At 33.8% G+C, this 19,530-nt stretch overlaps 2 protein-coding genes across 7 annotated transcripts in view; both read left to right on the top strand.

Annotated features, from left to right (window-relative positions):
• The first annotated feature begins 795 nt into the window (after window positions 1–795).
• Window positions 796–19,530, top strand: part of LOC105222204 (uncharacterized) — a 46,011-nt gene continuing 27,276 nt past the window's right edge. For 3 of the 6 annotated variants that reach the window (XM_049454597.1, XM_049454596.1, XM_049454593.1), the window contains exons 1-4: window positions 1,040–1,555; window positions 14,731–15,082; window positions 15,155–15,360; window positions 18,280–18,324. In XM_049454597.1, the coding sequence (XP_049310554.1) occupies window positions 14,951–15,082; window positions 15,155–15,360; window positions 18,280–18,324 (383 nt within the window). In that variant the 5' untranslated portion in view covers window positions 1,040–1,555; window positions 14,731–14,950. The other 3 variants (XM_049454595.1, XM_049454594.1, XM_049454599.1) reach the window with 3 other exon arrangements.
• On the top strand, window positions 5,410–7,737 carry LOC105222187 (pH-sensitive chloride channel 2). Its single transcript, XM_011199401.4, has 2 exons — window positions 5,410–5,596; window positions 5,659–7,737. The coding sequence occupies exons 1-2, from the start codon at window positions 5,524–5,526 to the stop codon at window positions 7,074–7,076; spliced, it is 1,491 nt and encodes a 496-aa protein (XP_011197703.2). The 5' UTR covers window positions 5,410–5,523; the 3' UTR covers window positions 7,077–7,737.

Raw genomic sequence — 19,530 nt, 5'->3', positions numbered from 1 at the left:
TAAGAATATAACATACATATGTACGTATAACATATGTATGTATATCGAATCAAGTAGCATAGTATTAGGAAGCACGGTGCCTATAATTCTCAGGTAATAATCTTAAAATTAATGCATTTTTTAATTTTCTCTTTGACATTGAAATTAGCAAAGCAAATTATATGCTCTTAATTTTACCAATGTTTTTTATATTACAATAAATAACAACTGAAATATCAGGACACACATCATGTTTGCATGTGTTTTAAATTGTAGTGTCAAAAGTTTGGATTGCACTGTAGAATGTAAAATTGGTTTACACCATTAATTATTTTGGGGGTGAAAAAACACAACACAGAAAAATAGTGGTTATGGTATATTCCATTCTTGGGAAGAGATATTGTTTGGATTCAAGGAAATTATTTGAAACTTTTGTTCTCAACTGCCTAAATATTGGACACCATTTTATATTAAAAATATTATATTATACTTAGCAAAACAAGGGAATCTATGAATTTTATTCCGTAAAAGTATTGTTCTTTCATAACATTGGCCAAATAAAACTAGTTTGTGAATCATATTTTTTATACTCGTACTACAGACAACAACCATAAATTAGATTTTTTAATGCAATAACGACGTTCACGTTTATCTGAAGAAGCGGTTTAAAAATGGAAATGAATAGAGGAAACAAGACGTAATTGTGACTGTCATTTTACTAGTCGCTGTCATAATTCATATTCATGATATAAATATTCTGCTTCCTTGCAGTGCTTTGTTTTTTTCACACAGAAAGTTTTTGAAGTCAGAGGTACACAAACAACTGTCACCTACTTTCACATCCTCCATCTAAAGCAGTAACATACGAGTACTTAACACGCAGTAGGTTCTTTTTTAGCAACAAAGATTAGTTAGAGACGGATGTACTCAAAAAATGCCTAAGGGTGCAACACTTCAGTTGATGCGTTTAGATTCATTCTATCCTTTGGCTGCTCTTTATTTGTTCATTTGATTGCGCCTGTGCTTAAAGGACGCGCCCGATGTGAGTTGATAAGCTTGCTTAGTCTTTTATTGAATATGGTGAAGTGCGGTTATAACACAGTTATTCAAGGATATTAACATATATTTCTTGAAATATATATAGAAATTTTGCTATAAAGTAGTGTGAACTAAAAATAAAACAGATTCCGTGATGATATTTTATAATTATATTTAATTATGAAGAAGAAAGAAAGCATTTATAATGGTCAAAATCGATTTGAACTTCCAAAGTAGTTATACATAACAAAGTGAATCGTTCGTCGGCCGCTTAAATCATAAACCAGAACAATATTTACATACATATATACCTAACTTCTACTTATGCATGCATATATTAACAAACTAATGTTTGGCGAATAAAAATTATGTAAATTTATGGAGTGAAAATTTTGTTTACAGTGTTTTTTGCCTTTAAAATTATTTAACAATGAACAATGAAAAATGAATGACTACGTAATACTAGCGTAGTGTATGTATGTATATATATACATATATGTACAAGAAAATATATATGCACTAGATCACACATACATATGTAAGTTCTCAATTTCTACACTACGTCCGTATTTTAACGACCAGTCAATTAGTGAAAAAATAAAATAATATACATAAATACAAGGACTTTCTGCTATATAAAAATATAATTTAAAGTATACTAATGTACATATATTCATAGTTTTTGTGTACATTATCCGAAGTGCATTTTTTCATGTGGGCTACATAAGCAAAAATGGAGTATTTTATATCTGACCAAGATAATCTACTTTATATATGTACAGATGTACATACATTCTCTCAATCTATATGTACTACATAAATGAAGAGCATAGATGCTGAAGCATATATGTATGTATAAGTTGTTGTATGTGTATGAGTACATATGACCGTATTTATGAAGCACGTGATGTGAAAAGATACACAGTAAAGTGTGTATTTGAGTATTATATAAATAACATCTAACAGTTAACCGTTTCAAACCAAGGTTGATAACCATTATCAAAAGTGTGCAATACAAACTAAATGTTTCGGTGTTACTTATTTTTAACTTCGGATGATTGGGGAGTGAAGGTAATGAATAAATGTTTCTCTAAACGGATTAAAAGAAAACATTTATGAAAAGAATAAGTGCATAAAATGTTTACGGTGGATTCTTTTTTATTTATTTTAATTATGTGACATGCAACATAATAAGAAATTAAAAATCAGTAGTCTATGACTTACTCCAGATGTTCATATATGCAGCTGTTTGTGCTTTAATAAATTAATTAGGTATAATTTAAAAGGAAATCGCGAAGAATATGCCGCAAAGAACGCGTTTGTGTACTTTAAAGTATTCTTTAAATAATGAAATTATAAGTATGGTGGCACACTAATTAGCACAGCCTTACATATTCCAATAGTATTGCGTGAAAATTGAAGATATTTTGGGAAATCTTTTTTTTGCATATTAATACGTTGTTATTTTGCTGTTATAAATCACACATCAGTGAGTTTCAAAGAAGTATACCTTTATTTTAATTTAAGCTGGCTTTTTAATTAGGACACCTTGACATAAGAAAAGTTTTAGTAAATCGTTTGCGTTTAAGGATATGATTTTTTTGCGAGATTAGCTGTTAGTAAAATTTTTAACAGACATCAGTGTGAAAAATTTAAAATGGGACGTAGCAAAAGCTCCAGTGAAGAGGAAATATGAAGCATGTTCCAAGACGGGAAAAATATTAGTGAAATTGCTCGGCAGGCGCTTAAAGATCCTTTTGCAACTTCCTCACAAATACGAGCTTCAATGCACGAAGAATATGGCGAAAACATTGGCAGTAGGACTGTTAGGTAGCGACTTTTGCAAACCAAGCTTCGGGGATTCCATAGTTAAAAAAAAGTTAGACACATTAATCGAAAGGCGCGATTGGAATTTGCCAGGTTGCATATTGGTTTTCCTCTTTCTTTTTGGAATTCTATAGTTTGGAGCGGCAAATATCAATTCAATTTACATGGGCCTGATTGAAGAACTTATGTGCGACGCCCCCCAAAATAAATAATTGGACCCAAAGTATACAAGGAAGACGATTAAGTTTGGCGGGCGAAGTGTTGTGGTGTGATGTTGCTTTACGAAGCATAGTGTTGATCCTATAGTGCAGATAACAGACAAGCTAGATTCTGTAGCATACCACAACTTGCTTGATAATCATCTCGTACCGTTTTTGGAAGACTTACCGTTATCTGTATACACTTCGGCAGTTTTCCAACAGGACAATATGCCTTGCCATAAGTCAGGGTCTCTGATTCAGTGGCTTTAAAATCAGGAAATTCCAATGCTGAATTGTTTTTTTTTTTATAATTACTAATCTGTTTTCCTTGAACATTATTTAATAAATGTTGCTGTATACCTATACTTCAATTCCTCCCTATATTTTTCTTTTTTCTTTAATTTTCTGTTAATCTTAGTGCACATGGGAGGGTGTGCTAATTAGTGTGCCATCCCTGTATAATAACTTCACGGTTACCCTCCTCCCGCCCAACTTCTGCATACGTGTGAAATTAGACGAGTCATGTCAAAAAGTCACAAAGGCAAGATAGTTTTTTAAGCTTCGAGATCAATATATATAATATAGTCTTTTTAATTTCAAAAATTGAATCAGATAAATCAAATGTGCAGGAATAAGAATTAAAATCTTGATATGGGATGATGTGATGGGATGGAATGGTTCGATCCGTTCCCACGACAGTCGGGTCTAGGTAACGGACCCGGATTTTTATCCGGCCATGGACTGTCAACTCGGCAGAACTCTGCCATTACAACAACGACGGAATGGTTCGATTAGTTCAAAATTTTATCTATAAGCTTTTAACTATAGATCCTCACTGCCTCGAAAAGCGAACCGGGATATTAAATTTAACTTTAGACAGGTGAAAAGAATTGCAAACTATTCCATTCAGGATTTTTACTAAGAATATAATGCCCAGTATTTCACCACGACTAGTAAGTCTGGGTAGATTGATATGTTTTAAACGACTAGTGGATTAAGGTAGACTTAACTTAGAATCCCATCGGAAGACGTATCGTTTTTTATTTTCAAAATAGCTTGAAATGCTGCCAAAATAACTTATGATAGAATATTCTTTACGCCATACCAGATCACAAATAAAAGTTTGCAACACTAAACAAGTAAGGAAGGTTCTGGTGTAACCAAAAATTTTATTCTCTTGCAACTTGCTAGGATAAAAGCCGGGGGAAGGTATTTGAAGGTGTTGAAAAAAAATCATATTAAACAACTATTATACTCTTTAGCAACATGTTGCAAGAGAATAAAAATGTTGCGAAAGAATTCAACGTTCATTATTCGACGAAAATTACATTAAAATCATTCCCAAACTTGAATCGAAGAGACTATACTACACTTAGAAAACATATCATCCCTATTGTAAAATCCGTTATTTAGTGGGATGCGGTTTTCAATATTTAGAGTTTGCCAAGCCATAGGCAACTCTAATGAATTATATACCTAATTGAGTTTTCTAAAAAAAAATATTTGTTAATGTTATGAACTATTAAAACGGGTTGTAGTAATATTACAAATTTCCATTACTTTATGAACTTTTATTAATTTATTTACTTTTATTAGTTTTTTTCTGTATTCATGGAAAACCGCCACTTTTAAATACGTATCCATAATTGCAAGCCTATATTGCTATTCCGAGATTATAATGGAAGTTGTAAGCTTACATTTACTTTCAGTTTCATCACATATGTATGTACATATGCATGTATCTCCTACTTGAACCAGGACCAAAGGTCATTTCTGTGATATAAAATCATGATTTTTTATTAGATGAAATGTGGCTTGTGCCATTCCATACGCAAACTACATATTTTAAATATACATACATGCATATAAAAAACATATTTGATCGTATACCAATGTATTATGAACTATACATAAACACTTGTCCGCTTCGCGTCATTTCTTACGATTAATGAGAAGGTGTGAAAACTGTCAACAGCATTGCGCTATCAATTCATACTTAATGCATTTAATACCAACTGCTTATAAAAAACATTGAGTAAACATTCTCGGACGTGTAATTTTAACAAACATACGTACATTCCTATGTACGTATATACTAAACGTACTTAGGATTTATACTTAAACAAATATGAATGATTACAAGCAGACATGATATCATTTTCTATAAGATAATTAATCGCTGAGGGATGGCATTTTATTATTAATAAGTTTTGGTAATTTGACACTGAATAGAAATAAACGAAAAACCTGATAAGGTTCGAGCAATTTAAGGTTGTTTACAGATTAGCACAAAGTTGTTGAACACAATTTATCTTTTTCTATTGATAACATATGTTATTGTTCTTTTAGCTTTTGTCATGCTTGACATTAAGGGAAAAGCTATTTTAAATCATTTTAAAATTTGCTTTATTACATAGAACAACTACGCAAGAGAGTCGACTAGAAGTGGAAAGGAACTAATTTTATTGTATTAATAAGAATGAAATTTCCATTGGTGCTATTTCATTACTTGATAATTTGTTTGACTTTAGTTTTGGCAGCCGTCGTTCCAGGTGATTTGAAATTACAATCCTAGTATGGGAATAATAAAGAAATAACTTATAAATTCTCGCAGAAGAATGTGTAAAAACCTCCAATGAAGCAATATCAATGCATATAAACTCCAGTACAACAAAAATACAGACAACCACGTCTTGTCCCGCACTGGATAACGCAGATTCATTAACCCAAACCCAATTGATTTATCGTCTTACAAATCCATGTCGTTTTGATCGATTTGACAGACCATTTCCAGTACTTGAAAACACTTCTGTAGCCAACCAGCCATCAAATATTAATGTACGGATTTATATAACTGATATAAAAATAATCGATACCAATGACATGCAGTGTAAAATATTTGGGTTTCTACAGCTTCGTTATATGGACCATAGATTGGCGTTTGGAGAGTATGCACCAAAACGTTTGCAACCGATATTCGGTGATTCACAACTGCTGGATCGCATTTGGGTTCCACATATAATATTTGCCAATGAGCAAAATACAGCTATCTTGGAAACCAGTGAGAAAGATGTTTTAATTATGGTAATGCCAGATGGAGTGTTGAGCATCTCCACCCGAATTGAAGCATCATTATCTTGTTCGGTTGCATTAAATAAATTTCCTTTTGATGATCAACAATGCTCTGCGATTATAGAAAGTTGGTTGTACAATTCTTCCGAAGTAATACTGCACTGGGATGAGGAAGATTCGATCGAAATTGATCCAAATATACAGCTAATAGATTATGTCTTAGAATATTCTTGGCACAATGAAACAATCTTCCAAACCAGGAAAGGAGACCTGCGATATACGTTACTGGGTGGCAATTATAGTTCGATAAGTTTTACTGTGTACTTAACGCGCGATTCGTTGTTTTATACATTTGATTATTTTTTACCTTCTGTTATGCTTGTTGGAATTTCTTGGGTCTCATTTTGGCTTCAAGCGGATCAAACACCTGCACGCACGACATTGGGCACAAGTACCATGTTGTCGTTGTTCACGTTAACTTCTAACTACGAGAAAAAATTCGAAACAAAAAACCATGCACAGTTCTTTGAAGTTTGGTTTTTCGGTTGTACGTTCTTCATATTTGGTAGCCTTATGGAATTTGCTTTTGTAAATACTATATGGCGCCGAAATAAATGCTTGAGTCTGAAGAAAGTCAATAGCAAATATATTTTCAAGTCGACTTTATCCCCAAAAGTTATACCACAAAGTAAGATCTATGATTGTGAGACAGACGGTCGCATACATTTCATTAATGGCAATATTTGTAATCAGTCAAAGAATAAAGGGGATATCACCGTTTTAGAAGCCGATGCAAATTTAAGTGAAGAACATCAAGAGAAAAAAACTAGCAATGATTCATGGGCGACGATGACACCTCATGAAGTTTCGCTTTGGGTAGACCGGAAAGCAAGATTTGTGTTTCCATTATTGTTTATCATATTTAATGCCATTTATTGGACATTCGTCTATTGTTTGTAGTTCAGCAAAACGAAATAACAGCTAATATTAATTTACAGTAGAAAAATCTTCAATGCAGACAATTGAGATTTAATTTTAAAATTAAGCTGTGCTAATACAAAAAAAAAAATAAAACTTAATTTATCAAAGTGACGATAATGTACACTTATTGACAAGTATATGTGAACTGCTTTTTATATGGTTTGGTTGCACCAAATATGTACATTTATATACATATATAATATATATAAAAAAGACTTTGTGGAAGAAAATTCAATTATATACCAACCGTTTCGATTTTCTTTCGAAACAAAAGCATACGTATATAAGAGAAAATATCGTGCAAAACTACAGTTTTGCATGTAAACCCTTTTATCAAAGGATCATACATTTTGTTGCAGCACTGACATACAACATAAATATTAAACCAAACCTAACGAGCAACAAATAAAGGAATTTTAATTTGGTTACACAACACTTATAGCTTAAGACTAATTTAAAACACGTTAACTTGATTGCATCGAAGCCATAATACACTTAAAAAATAAAAAAGGTCCATACATGAACTTGATTTTGAACGGTCAGTTTGTGGTATTTTTCGGAGTTTGTACCGCTACTGTAGACATGTCAAATTTAGTGAAGATATCTCTTAAAATAAAAAAAGTTTTCCTTACAAAAATTTGATTTTGATCGTTCAGTTTGTATGACAGCTTTATACTATAGTGAACGGATATCGGCGGTTCCGGCAAATGAGCAGCCACTTTGTAAGGAGACGACTTGTGCAAAATTTCAGACTGATACTTTAAAAAACTGAGATAATAGTCTGCGTATATATTGACGTTCTCAGCTCCTCACATTTATCATCTACATACATTTTTATATGGTCTTCAACGTTTTCTTCCGGATGCTAAAAACTTCGTGGAAAACTTAATATACCCTGTTCAGGGTATAAAAGTCAGTCATAAATGACACCTTCTGTAACATCTTTTTACCTAAACTTACATTCAATAGAATTATTAATATTTTACGAAAATGTTGGGGAGTGTTTCTTAAATTAGTTGCCCTTTCTAAACCTTAACGAATAAAGCTCGTGGTAAGAATGACGAATTTACTGTAAACATCTCTTCCTGATTTATTTTACTGGAAGCTATGCCTCTTTACAGAACACTAAACAAGTGAGGAAGGTTCTGGTGTAACCGAAAAATTTATTCTCTTGCAACTTGAAAGGATAAAAGCCGGGGGAAGATATTTGAAGGTGTTGGAGAAAAATCATATTAAACAACTATTATACTCTTTAGCAACATGTTGCAAGAGAATAAAAATGTTGCGAAAGAATTCAACATTCATTATGCGACGAAAATTGCATTAAAATCATTCCCAAACTTAAATTGAAGAGATTACACTACACTTAGAAATCATATCACTCCTATTGTAAAATTCGGTATTTAGTGGGATGCGGTTTTCAATATTTAAAGTTTGCCAAGCCATAGCAACTGTTATGAATTATATACATAATTGAGTTTTATTAAAAAATGTATTTTTTTAATGTTATGAACTATTAAAACGAGTTGTAGTAATATTACAAATTTCCATTACTTCATGAACTTTTATTAATTTATTTACTTTTATTAGTTTTGTAAACATGGAGTTCACTAACCTTCGTTAAAGCAAATCCGCTAGAGAAACGTTCCGTGAGATTAATAGTGGTTTGATCTATCACTTCGAACTGCGGAGGAATGGCTTCGACGATTCAGAGTGGGTGAAAACGACACCATAGATCGGCATGTGGCATCTCGTGACATCGCCCAGAAAATGGGAGTTAGTCACCAAACCATTTTAAACCATCTGCAGAAGACTGGATACACAAAAAAGATTGATGTTTGGGTGCCGCATGATTCAACGACTGCGAAATGCTGCGGAACGAACTCGACCCATTTTTGAAGCGTATGGTGACTGGCGATGAAAAAAGGATCACATACGACAATGTCAAGCGAAAACGGTCATGGTCGGAGGCCGGTGAATCGTTCCAAACAGTGGGCAAGCCGGGATTGACAGCCAGGAAGGTTTTGCTGTGTGTTTGGTGGAATTGGAAGGGAATTATGTACTATGAGCTGCTCCCATATGGCTAGAGGCTTAATTCTACCATCTACTGCGAACAACTGGAGCGCTTGAAGCAGGCGATCGACCAAAAGCGTCCAGAATTGGCCAACAGGAAGGGAGTAGTATTCCACCAGGACAACGCCAGACCACACACTTCGTTAATGACTCGTCCGAAGCTACGGGAGTTCTGATGGGAGGTTTTATCGTATCCACCATATAGCCCGGATATAACGCCAAGTGATTACCACCTGTTCCTGTCCATGGCGAATGCCCCTGTTGGTGTAAAGTTGAATTCAAAAGAGGCTTGTGAAAAATGGCTGTCCCAGTTCGCATATAAGGAAGGGCGGTTCTACGAGGGGTGTATTCTGAAGTTGACGTCGAGATGGAAACGAACGAAACGGCGCATATTTGAACTAAATCCGATCACTATAACACTTTTTATAAAGCCTTGAATAAAGAGCAAAAAGGCGGAAGGGAGATATTTGACAACCTTATATTTTAATTATATACACACATACATGTATATAAAAACATATTTTATAGTATGGACTATACATAAACACTTGTCCGCTTCACGTCATTTCTTACAATTAATGAGAAGGTGTGAAAACTGTCAACAGCATTGCGCTATCAATTCATACTTAATGCATTTAATACCAATTGCTTATAAAAAACTAAAGTTAAAATAATTTAAACTGATTTTTTGTAAATCCGGTACCAAGGAAATTGAGAGCTTGTGGTTATGTTCCAAATGATTCCTTAATTAAATGAGAATAATTTATGAATCTGAAACAAATATTTTTTAAAATCCATTTACAAAATTAACAATAAAACTTAGGCTGACCTGCTGTTAGGAAGTTCCACTGGAATTGAGAGATAACGAAGGCTTTTTCGTATATGCATTCCGTTATGGCCTCAACATGTTTGCTTATTGTAATATAAATCAAAACTAACCTCCAAATATTTGCCTTTTCGGAAACAATAACTGAATGATTTTTCGTTTAAAACTTTTCAGATGTTTAATTAACTGTCAAATCTTAATTTTTTAGGGTGGAAATACCAATTAAACTTCGACTAAAAATAGCAAAAATTGTTTTGTTGGTCTGAAGTTGAATTCCGTTAATTTCAATTCAACTGAGTGTAGTTGAAAACTGTAACTGTAACCATTCAGGAACATATAAAGTGTCTCTTTCTATGAAATCTGCAGTGTCAAGGAAACAACTGTTGGTTATGTATTACTTAATAGTTTCATATAGAATTTATATTAAACGTGTACACTGTCTGTGACTGACAACACAAGTGCGCATTATATGGACCTGCACGACGCTTTGACATGAATGGACCAATTTGGACTTAGGTAAATATCCGCGAAAAGTATGAAATAAAGTTGATTTAGTTTCTTCTTTTTCTTTACTGGCGTATACACCGCTTACGCGCTTATAGACGAGTTAACAACAGCGCGCCAGTCGTTTCTTCTTTTCACTACGTGGCGCCAATTGAATATTCTAAGCGAAGTCAGGTCCTTCTCCACTTGGTCCTTCCAACGGAGTGGAGGTCTTCCTCTTCCTCTGCTTCCCCCGGCGGGTACTGCTTCGAACACTTTCAGAGCTGGAGTGTCTTCGTCCATCCGGACAACATGACCTAGCCAGCGTAGCCGCTGTCTTTTAATTCGCTGAACTATGTCAATGTCGTCGTATATCTCGTACAGCTCATCGTTCCATCGAATGCGATATTCGTCGTGGCCAATGCGCAAAGAACCATAAATCTTTCGCAGAACCTTTCTCTCGAAAACTCGCAACGTGGACTCATCGGTTGTTGTCAAGCCTCTGCACCATATAGCAGGACAGGAATTATGAGTGACTTATAGAGTTTGGTTTTTGTTCGTCGAGAGAGGACTTTACTTTTCAATTGCCTACTCAGTCCGAAGTAGCACCTGTTGGCAAGAGTAATCCTTATTTCGTATGCCATGGTCGTCATCAAAAGGGGGTGTCTCATCTGAGGCTGTTGTTGATTTTTCATTGGGGGTGTTTTTTTACGTGGCGGGTTCCAGCGCACAACCCTATGCAGGGGATGTTTCGCCTTCTCACTTTCAAATTGATGTTCTTAGGCTACCCAGAGGATACTTGGTCAAAGACCGGAAGTCGTGAGCTGCTTGAGTCATATGTAAAAGAATCGTTTCTGGCCACTCCTAAGTGAATGACGATCAGAGAACTTTCCTGACTTGCGTTAACTTCTGCACATGACTCCATCCTCATTCATAACTTATTGACCTTATATTTTTTATTTGGCAGACTGAATATTACTGAAGATTCTATACGTCTTCTTACTTTCTTCTTAGTATAAAAGTAGCAAACAAATCAAAGTGCTTATCTTTATTCCGATCTCTTTCGGTTTGTCTACACAAAAGTAATAATATTAAAAAGGGGCTTCGTATTTTTTTTCTTTACGATTCAACTATGATATTCATGAACCCTCAAATATACTCGAACTTTCCACTCCAAGCAAAGCTTATTTGACAGCTAAATGACTTTTAAATAATATTTGTTGCAGATTCATAAGCAATTGAGAAAAGCTGAGTTTACAACCATACACCTGAACTTCAAAACTTCAACCAAAATGCAGTTGCATTGAAAACGATAATAGGGACATAAGGCTCCTTGAATCAAATAAATCCTTAAGTCCATGCAAATCAAAAAGACGGAAATTTCATAGCAAATTTATAATTATTTATTATATGCATGCATTAATATTATTGTAGCTGAAAGCATGTAATTTTGTCAATCATAAGATTATCTACTGTCAGTTAAATAGGACGACAGAGATATGCTGATTTAATTGGCTTTAGCTATTTGAGTACAACACAATATATTCATACATAAAAATGTGATTTTTGGTCAAATAATCGGACAAAAGCGTCCTTCGAATGTTGAATTCTGAGCAATTTTTGGTCGTCAGTCAATTTTTAAACCATCCACACACCTTTCGTAAGCCCAAATGTTCGGTCAAAATGCGATAAATCGATGTTTTGGAGATGTTCCATTTCAATGATGATTTCGGCTGATTTTTGATGAATTCACGCACAGTTTCCGTGGAATTTCCGGTGAACACGGATTTTAATTGGTCCACATGTTAATCGTCGTTTATGTCCTCACGAACACTGTGAAAACGTTGAAACCACTCGTGCACTCTGCTACGGGATAGGCAATCTTCGCCATGAACTTGTTTCATCAATTGAAACGTTTCGGTAAAAGCTTTACCAATTTTAAAACAAAATTTAATGTTGGTTCTTTGTTCGAAGCTTATTTTCGCACCGATAACACAAACATACTGACACTTAAAACGCAATAACTCACTTCCACTTAATGAAATGTCATGAAATTCTCACTGGACAATCGATAAAGATAGCAGATTCACTTGCTCAGGTTGTGAAATTTTGTGTGAATTCATCGATTTCGAGACAATACGTCTTTCTAGAGTGATCGAGTTAAAAAAGTGTCTTTCGGTATTAAAATAAAATATCGAAGTTTATACATTTACTTATGCGGAGATTAAATAACGGACGTTATAAATATTTCCTCTCATTATAAACTATGAGTAATAAGTAAGGAAAAGATAAGCTCGGACGTAGACATTTTCGTAATTTGTAAATAATTAAACATAATAATTATTGATAACATTTAATGAAGTATCTCGACTAGATTATTCTTAATTTTAAACAATTATACAACTATTAATTATAATCTTGGACGAGCTCAAATGGCTTCGATAGTTTTCCAATACTACTGTAAAAATCGGTGGCAACAGGACCGTCAATCCGTTTTAAAGTAGTTGCTTCAGTAATATTTCCTGTGATCTTTTTGATTACTAACGTGTATCGTTGCATAATATAGGTTGATTGAAATTATGCTGAGGAATAATACGTGAACCATTGTTCAAACGAACAATAACTCATATATTCAGACATTGAGGATATATCTAGAGAATTTTGAAATACTATTTTAAAATAGACGTTTTCTGTTTCATCACTAACAGTAACGATAGATTCGCCATCTTCTTCATTTGTGGTTGCTATTGTGACCCGATTACTGAGAAAGTTATTATCCAAGGCATATCTTTTTTATTTCCAGGAAAACCACTTTCCATTTGTGAATTGCAGTACAGAAATTGTCTGGCAATTTAAAGCTTTGCATATTTGGTTGCAGTTCGATTCTATCATTCCCAATATCTAGCAATTGTTCAGAAAATGTTGTTCAATCATATAGTTTCAATACTTCACCATAAGAACGATTGTTTAAACTTCCGTTATTCCTATTGGACTAAGAAAAACGTTTAAATCTTGAATTGTTCTGTGCGATGCATCGATAATATTTGTCAACTATTATGCACTAATCTCAAATTATGATTGAACTTTTTGTCAATTTTATGTTACATGTTGTGTTTGGCTTGTGCGCCGCAATGCCTGGCGATTAGTGATGCGCGATATTGCGATTTTTCTATATCTGTGATTTCAGTGAACGCTATTTTTAAATAAATGAAAATATGAAGTCTTTTGTACTCTATATTTATTTTTGAAATTCTTCACATACGCTTTCAAATTTTAAATAATTAAATTAAAAAAAAAAATAAAAATTTAAATTCCTTAAACAGTTACAACTTCTGATTACTTCTTAAAACGACTAATCTTATATAAATAAGATATGTTTTTAACATTCGCATTTAAAAATATTATCATTTGTAGCCGGCGTAGAAAATATTGGGCGGGTAGTTTCACTGTAGATGCCTATTTTTGACCTGTTTCATTAAATTTGCCAACGATGTTTTGAATGAAATTTTTAATTTAAAAATATTACATTTTGCATATATGTATATACATATGTACCACTTCGAACATCTGCCATTCTTCACTTATTTTCCACGATAAATTTCCTGTCATTATTAAAAAGAGCGTTACTGAAGAGTTAAATCTGCTACTACTTTTCCATATTTCAATCTATTAAAACTAAAGAAAAAAGTTAGCTTAAGGTTCCACAAAATAAAAAAACAAGATTACATTTTGCTCCGGAGCACATTTAAGGCTATCTCTGATTTGCAGATTTTCATTTTAAAAATTAGCTTGGAACATTGCACGATACGATAAATCATCGATTCATACTGCCCGGAAGTTCACGTCTGGGATTAAAGGAAAAAACGTCGATTTCACGTAGTGGACATAAATGTTAGACATAATTTTTGCAATATTGTACGAATCCTTACCCTATTGCATCTTTGATATTATTCTCAACGACGGGATCGATTGAAATAATATACAAATGTTTTTTAATTTCGAAAAAAAAATAAAAAAAATGTGAAACACTAATTGTTGTTCTATTGAGTAGAAAATACTTAGTTTCGTTAATAATCGATCATACTTTTAGAATTGTAACATCTTTTGTTTTGATAGAAATGGTTTGGTGCATTGCAACCTTAAATCTGCAGACCTGATAAAAGTGCAGTACATGTGTATAGAAAGACATAATAGAAATTTGGTTCGTGTATCTAAAATATATGTATTTTAATGTTTCTTATTTTGTTACAGGAGCGGTTCATCTATCATTGTAAGAGGCCTTATGTATAAAAACTGTGCACTATTGTATGTTGCAGAAGAAATAAGTAACTGCCAATTATTGTAGCTTCACCACAAAACTGTTTGGCTGTACAACATATGTATTTGGTTTGCAGAATCAATTTATTTCGGCGAAATTGCCGTTTAATAATTAAATTTAATATTGTTATGTTGAACTTGCATTCATGTCACAATGAAATTGAGTGTGAGTGCGTATCGCGCGCACGCATCAGCACACAAAAAAATTCTTTCGAGCGGTTACCATTCGCAACTCAACTACGGCAGCACAGGTGCGGCGGTTTCTTCTTCTGCTGTCTTACAAATGGTATGTCTACATACTTACTAAATACTTTTTCATAGAATGTATGTAACAATAGTTTTATATTGTTTGTTTCAGGCGGACCCGGCCGAAAACGCAATGTCAGTCTCCAAAGATCGCCATGGAATCGAATGCAATAGTGACACAGATATCGTGAGCCCATCTGGTACGAGTAGCTCCGAGCGGGAACGAACTGGCACTATAAGAAAAACGCAACAACATGGAAGCATCAATGATAATGATAGTAATGCTCATTATTCCGACTTTAAAAGTTCCACACAAAAGTAAGGAAATTAAATCATGGATGTGTAGTTATAATAATGGGTATATTCACTGAATGCTTTTCGAACGATGAATTTGTCAATACGATTGAAAATTACGCTGAAACTATTGAAATCATGAGCATATATGATCATAGACGGCGTAAATTTCTAATTCATTGAAACTTAAGTCGAGGAAAGAAAGTCCTTTCCAGTCAATACTGAATTTAGAAATGCATCAAGGTTTTGTTGCCTGAACGAAGAGAATTCGTAGTGGTGTGTAGTGAAATCACGAACAGGTTACGCGCAGGATCGTTCTCGTATCGAATGTCTCAACCAACTGAGAGGTGTATATTTTTCGACTTTGACCAGTATGGATAAGTAAGATGGCTAGTAAAGTTTAGGAATCGTTCCAGATATAATCTGTATTTGTACATATGTATTTAAATGGGTCTGCATCAGAGAACTGCAACCAGTAATACATTTTTGTTCATAATCGGGTATTGATCCGTTACTCTGTCTGATTCTGTCAGTTCGATTCATGTACACGAATCCGTTGTCTTCAAATCAGCGATAGAGAACATCTTTGAATTACTAGCGATCAGCTTATATATGATTTGTTTATGAACGTTCGCATTAGCAGAAAATATCCGAAATGATGCGTACTCATGCTTCAATGATTGAAATGATCGACAGCGTTCGGTTTGTAGTATATCATCCCCTAAACACTAATTTACTCGTGCACTTGGGTTCTATTTCAAATACATGTGTAAGTATGTATGTACGAGAATGATGTCAAGTACATACCACAAATCTATGTACATTAGGGTGTTTTTCATCATGAATAGACTTACTAACGAGCAACGCTTGCAAATCATTGAAATTTTTATTACCAAAATCAGTGTTCGGTTCGAAATGTGTTTATCGACAAATTTTGTTCAGCGATGAGGCTCATTTCTGGTTGAATGGCTACGTAAATAAGCAAAATTGCCGCATTTGGGGTGAAGAGCAACCAGAAGCCGTTCAAGAACTGCCCATGCATCCCGAAAATGCACTGTTTGGTGTGGTTTGTACGCTGGTGGAATCATTGGACCGTATTTTTTCAAAGATGCTGTTGGACGCAACGTTACGGTTAATGGCGATCGCTATCGTTCGATGCTAACAAACTTTTGTTGCCAAAAATGGAAGAACTGAACTTGGTGACATGTGGTTTCAACAAGATGGCGCTACATGCCACACAGCTCGCGATTCTATGGCCATTTTGAGGGAAAACTTCGGACAACAATTCATCTCAAGAATGGACCCGTAAGTTGGCCACCAAGATCATGCGATTTAACGCCTTTAGACTATTTTTTGTGGGGCTACGTCAAGTCTAAAGTCTACAGAAATAAGCCAGCAACTATTCCAGCTTTGGAAGACAACATTTCCGAAGAAATTCGGGCTATTCCGGCCGAAATGCTCGAAAAAGTTGCCCAAAATTGGACTTTCCGAATGGACCACCTAAGACGCAGCCGCGGTCAACATTTAAATGAAATTATCTTCAAAAAGTAAATGTCATGAACCAATCTAACGTTTCAAATAAAGAACCGATGAGATTTTGCAATTTTATGCGTTTTTTTTTTAAAAAAAGTTATCAAGCTCTTAAAAAAATCACCCTCTACATGTGTAAGTATGTATGTACGAGAATGATGTCAAGTACATACCACAAATCTATGTACATTAGGGTGTTTTTTAACTATTAATTTTTTTTCAATCCTCTCTTGAAATTTCTTAGGAAATACCCTAAACAAGTTTCCTGAAATTTTGAGTCCTTCATATTAACATTAAGGACTGGACCAAGGCATGTAAAAATTCTCCATTGAAAGTCTTGAATTTTTATCTTTAAATTTTTATAGCTGAGGTAATTTACGGCATCGCTTTTACTTTGAACACATATTCCTCAAAATTGAACACTATACAAAAGTGCCCATTGCAACAAAAGGCTAAACCTGATTTTTTCACGAAAATCCCATTTTTTTGAATTTATCTCGTAAATGACAAGAGTTATAGAAAATATGTATCTGACAAACTTGTAGAAAATTTTATTTGCTACAAAAAAGATCCTAGGGCAAAAAAGCTCATTAATACTTCTCGAGATATTCGGCTTTTTAAGTAAGGCTTTATGGAGTTTTCATAGATGGTATGTAGTAAAAAACATAGCAGGACGGGAATAATATTGAGTGACTTATCGAGTTTTGTTTTTGTTCGTCGAGAAAGGACTTTACTTCTCAATTGCCTACTCAGTCCGAAGTAGCACCTGTTGGCAAGAGATATCCTGACGGAGCTTTTTGTGTTGCTCAACGCCAGTTTACACAGCCGTATTAGTTTTTCGCTTTGAAATCGACGAAGAGGTGGTTCGAGTAGATTCTCTTTTCAAGGGTTTTTTCCAAGATGTGGCATATGGTGAAAATCAGGTCATTTTTTGATTTTCCAGACCTAAAGGCACACTAATAAAGCTCAATTAGTTATTTGACGGTGGGCTTTAATCTTTCACACAATACACTCTATGGAACCCTATATGCGATTGTGGGGTCTCCGTTTTGCGTCGTATTTCGAGGCTGACGTTGTTGTTGGTCTTCCTTTTCATTGAATGCGTATTTACGTGGCGAACTCAACGCACAACTCTAAGGAGGGATGGTTCGTCTTCTTACTTTAGCTCGCTTGCAAACGGATATTTTTTGGTTACCCAGAGGATACTTGATCTAGGACCGGAAATTGTGAGCTGCTTGAGCCATATGTAAAATAATCGTTTCTGGTCACTTTCAATTGAATGGCAATCAAACTTTCCTCACTACAAATTGAACATATAGTATATTATATAAAAATATATTATGTACATATGTATATTATTTTGTTTTAATATGATAAAAATAATACACAAGAAAATTTGTCTTATTATTCCAGCAAATCAGATATCAGCGAAAAAAATTCGGACCTGGATGCTGACTGGTAAGTATTTTTGATAACAACTAAAAATTTGTTAATAAATATAATTGCTATTTTTATATTTATATAAAAAGCTTTATTGATTTGGTTAGATTTTGTATTTAAACGAATTGGATATGATCAACGTCTTAGTCAACCCTAAAAATAATGTCTCGAAACATGTTTCTACAGAATATAATGAGCAAGATCACGTCAAGTGGACCGCGTATTGTCTATTTGAACATACAAATTAAGTCCATGAACATATTTTATAATAAAATGTATCGCCAAACTTTTTAGTTAATAACTAAGTTTATTTTTATCACTTTTGTGTTGTAAGTTCATTCTTTAATCTGTTAATTTTATTTTTATTTATATTAAACAAATGAACCGGGTAAATTAGTGTATTGTTTTTTATATAAATAACATTTTTGACAGCTTGTACTATTTTTCTCTAGACTTTGAATTCGCGTCATCTCATATTTATAGTCCAATCCAACGGAAGAGTAGTCAATACTTGAATTTTTTTCGGACTAATATTATAACACTTACAGTTATACATAAGAACGTCAGTTGCATTTTTGTGTTGTTCTCAGAAGTTAGAATAGCTGATAACTTCGACACTCGTCTCAATTGTATTGGTGGTTCACTTCGCTCCAATAGTAATTTATTTATAATTTATTATCTATACTATTATTCAGGTTATTGTTGTTTTTGTAGCGGCAAAAACATTCCTGAAGGAATTTCGAGGAATGATGCCGAGTTGACAGTCCTTGTCTGGATAATAATCCGGGTGCGTTTCAGTTACTTTCATAGATCCGACTGTCGTGGATGAAAGTCAGGTCTTTCTCTTCTCTATTGATGTACATACGTATACTTACATATTTTTTCGCCAGACTTCTCAGATAAATTGCTATCTCACAAGAATTACACATGTAACATCCGATAAAATCTTTAAAAATGCAAGCTAGATTCGATTTTATTACAACTAAATTTTTAAAAACGTATTTATGAATATTATTTAATTTTTATGTTTCATTACATTTTTATACTCTTTCAACATGTTGTTGCAGAGTATAATAGTTTTGTTCACTTAACAGTTCTTTGTATCATCTAAAACTAATCGAGATAGATATGAATATATTAAGTTTAGGATGACGAGACAAGTTGAAATCCAAGGGACCGTCTGCCCGTCTTTCCGTCTGTGCAAGCTGTAACTATTGTATTTCT

This window comes from Bactrocera dorsalis, chromosome 4, assembly GCF_023373825.1.
Source record: "Bactrocera dorsalis isolate Fly_Bdor chromosome 4, ASM2337382v1, whole genome shotgun sequence".
NCBI lineage: Eukaryota > Metazoa > Arthropoda > Insecta > Diptera > Tephritidae > Bactrocera > Bactrocera dorsalis.
This window is presented reverse-complemented; position numbering and strand designations above follow the sequence as displayed.

Coding starts and splice junctions, on each gene's coding strand:
- LOC105222187 (XM_011199401.4), top strand. CDS start 5,524: ATGAAATTTCCATTGGTGCTATTTCATTACTTGATAATTTGTTTGACT. Junction 5,597..5,658: donor TTTGGCAGCCGTCGTTCCAG/GTGATTTGAAAT, acceptor AAATTCTCGCAG/AAGAATGTGTAAAAACCTCC.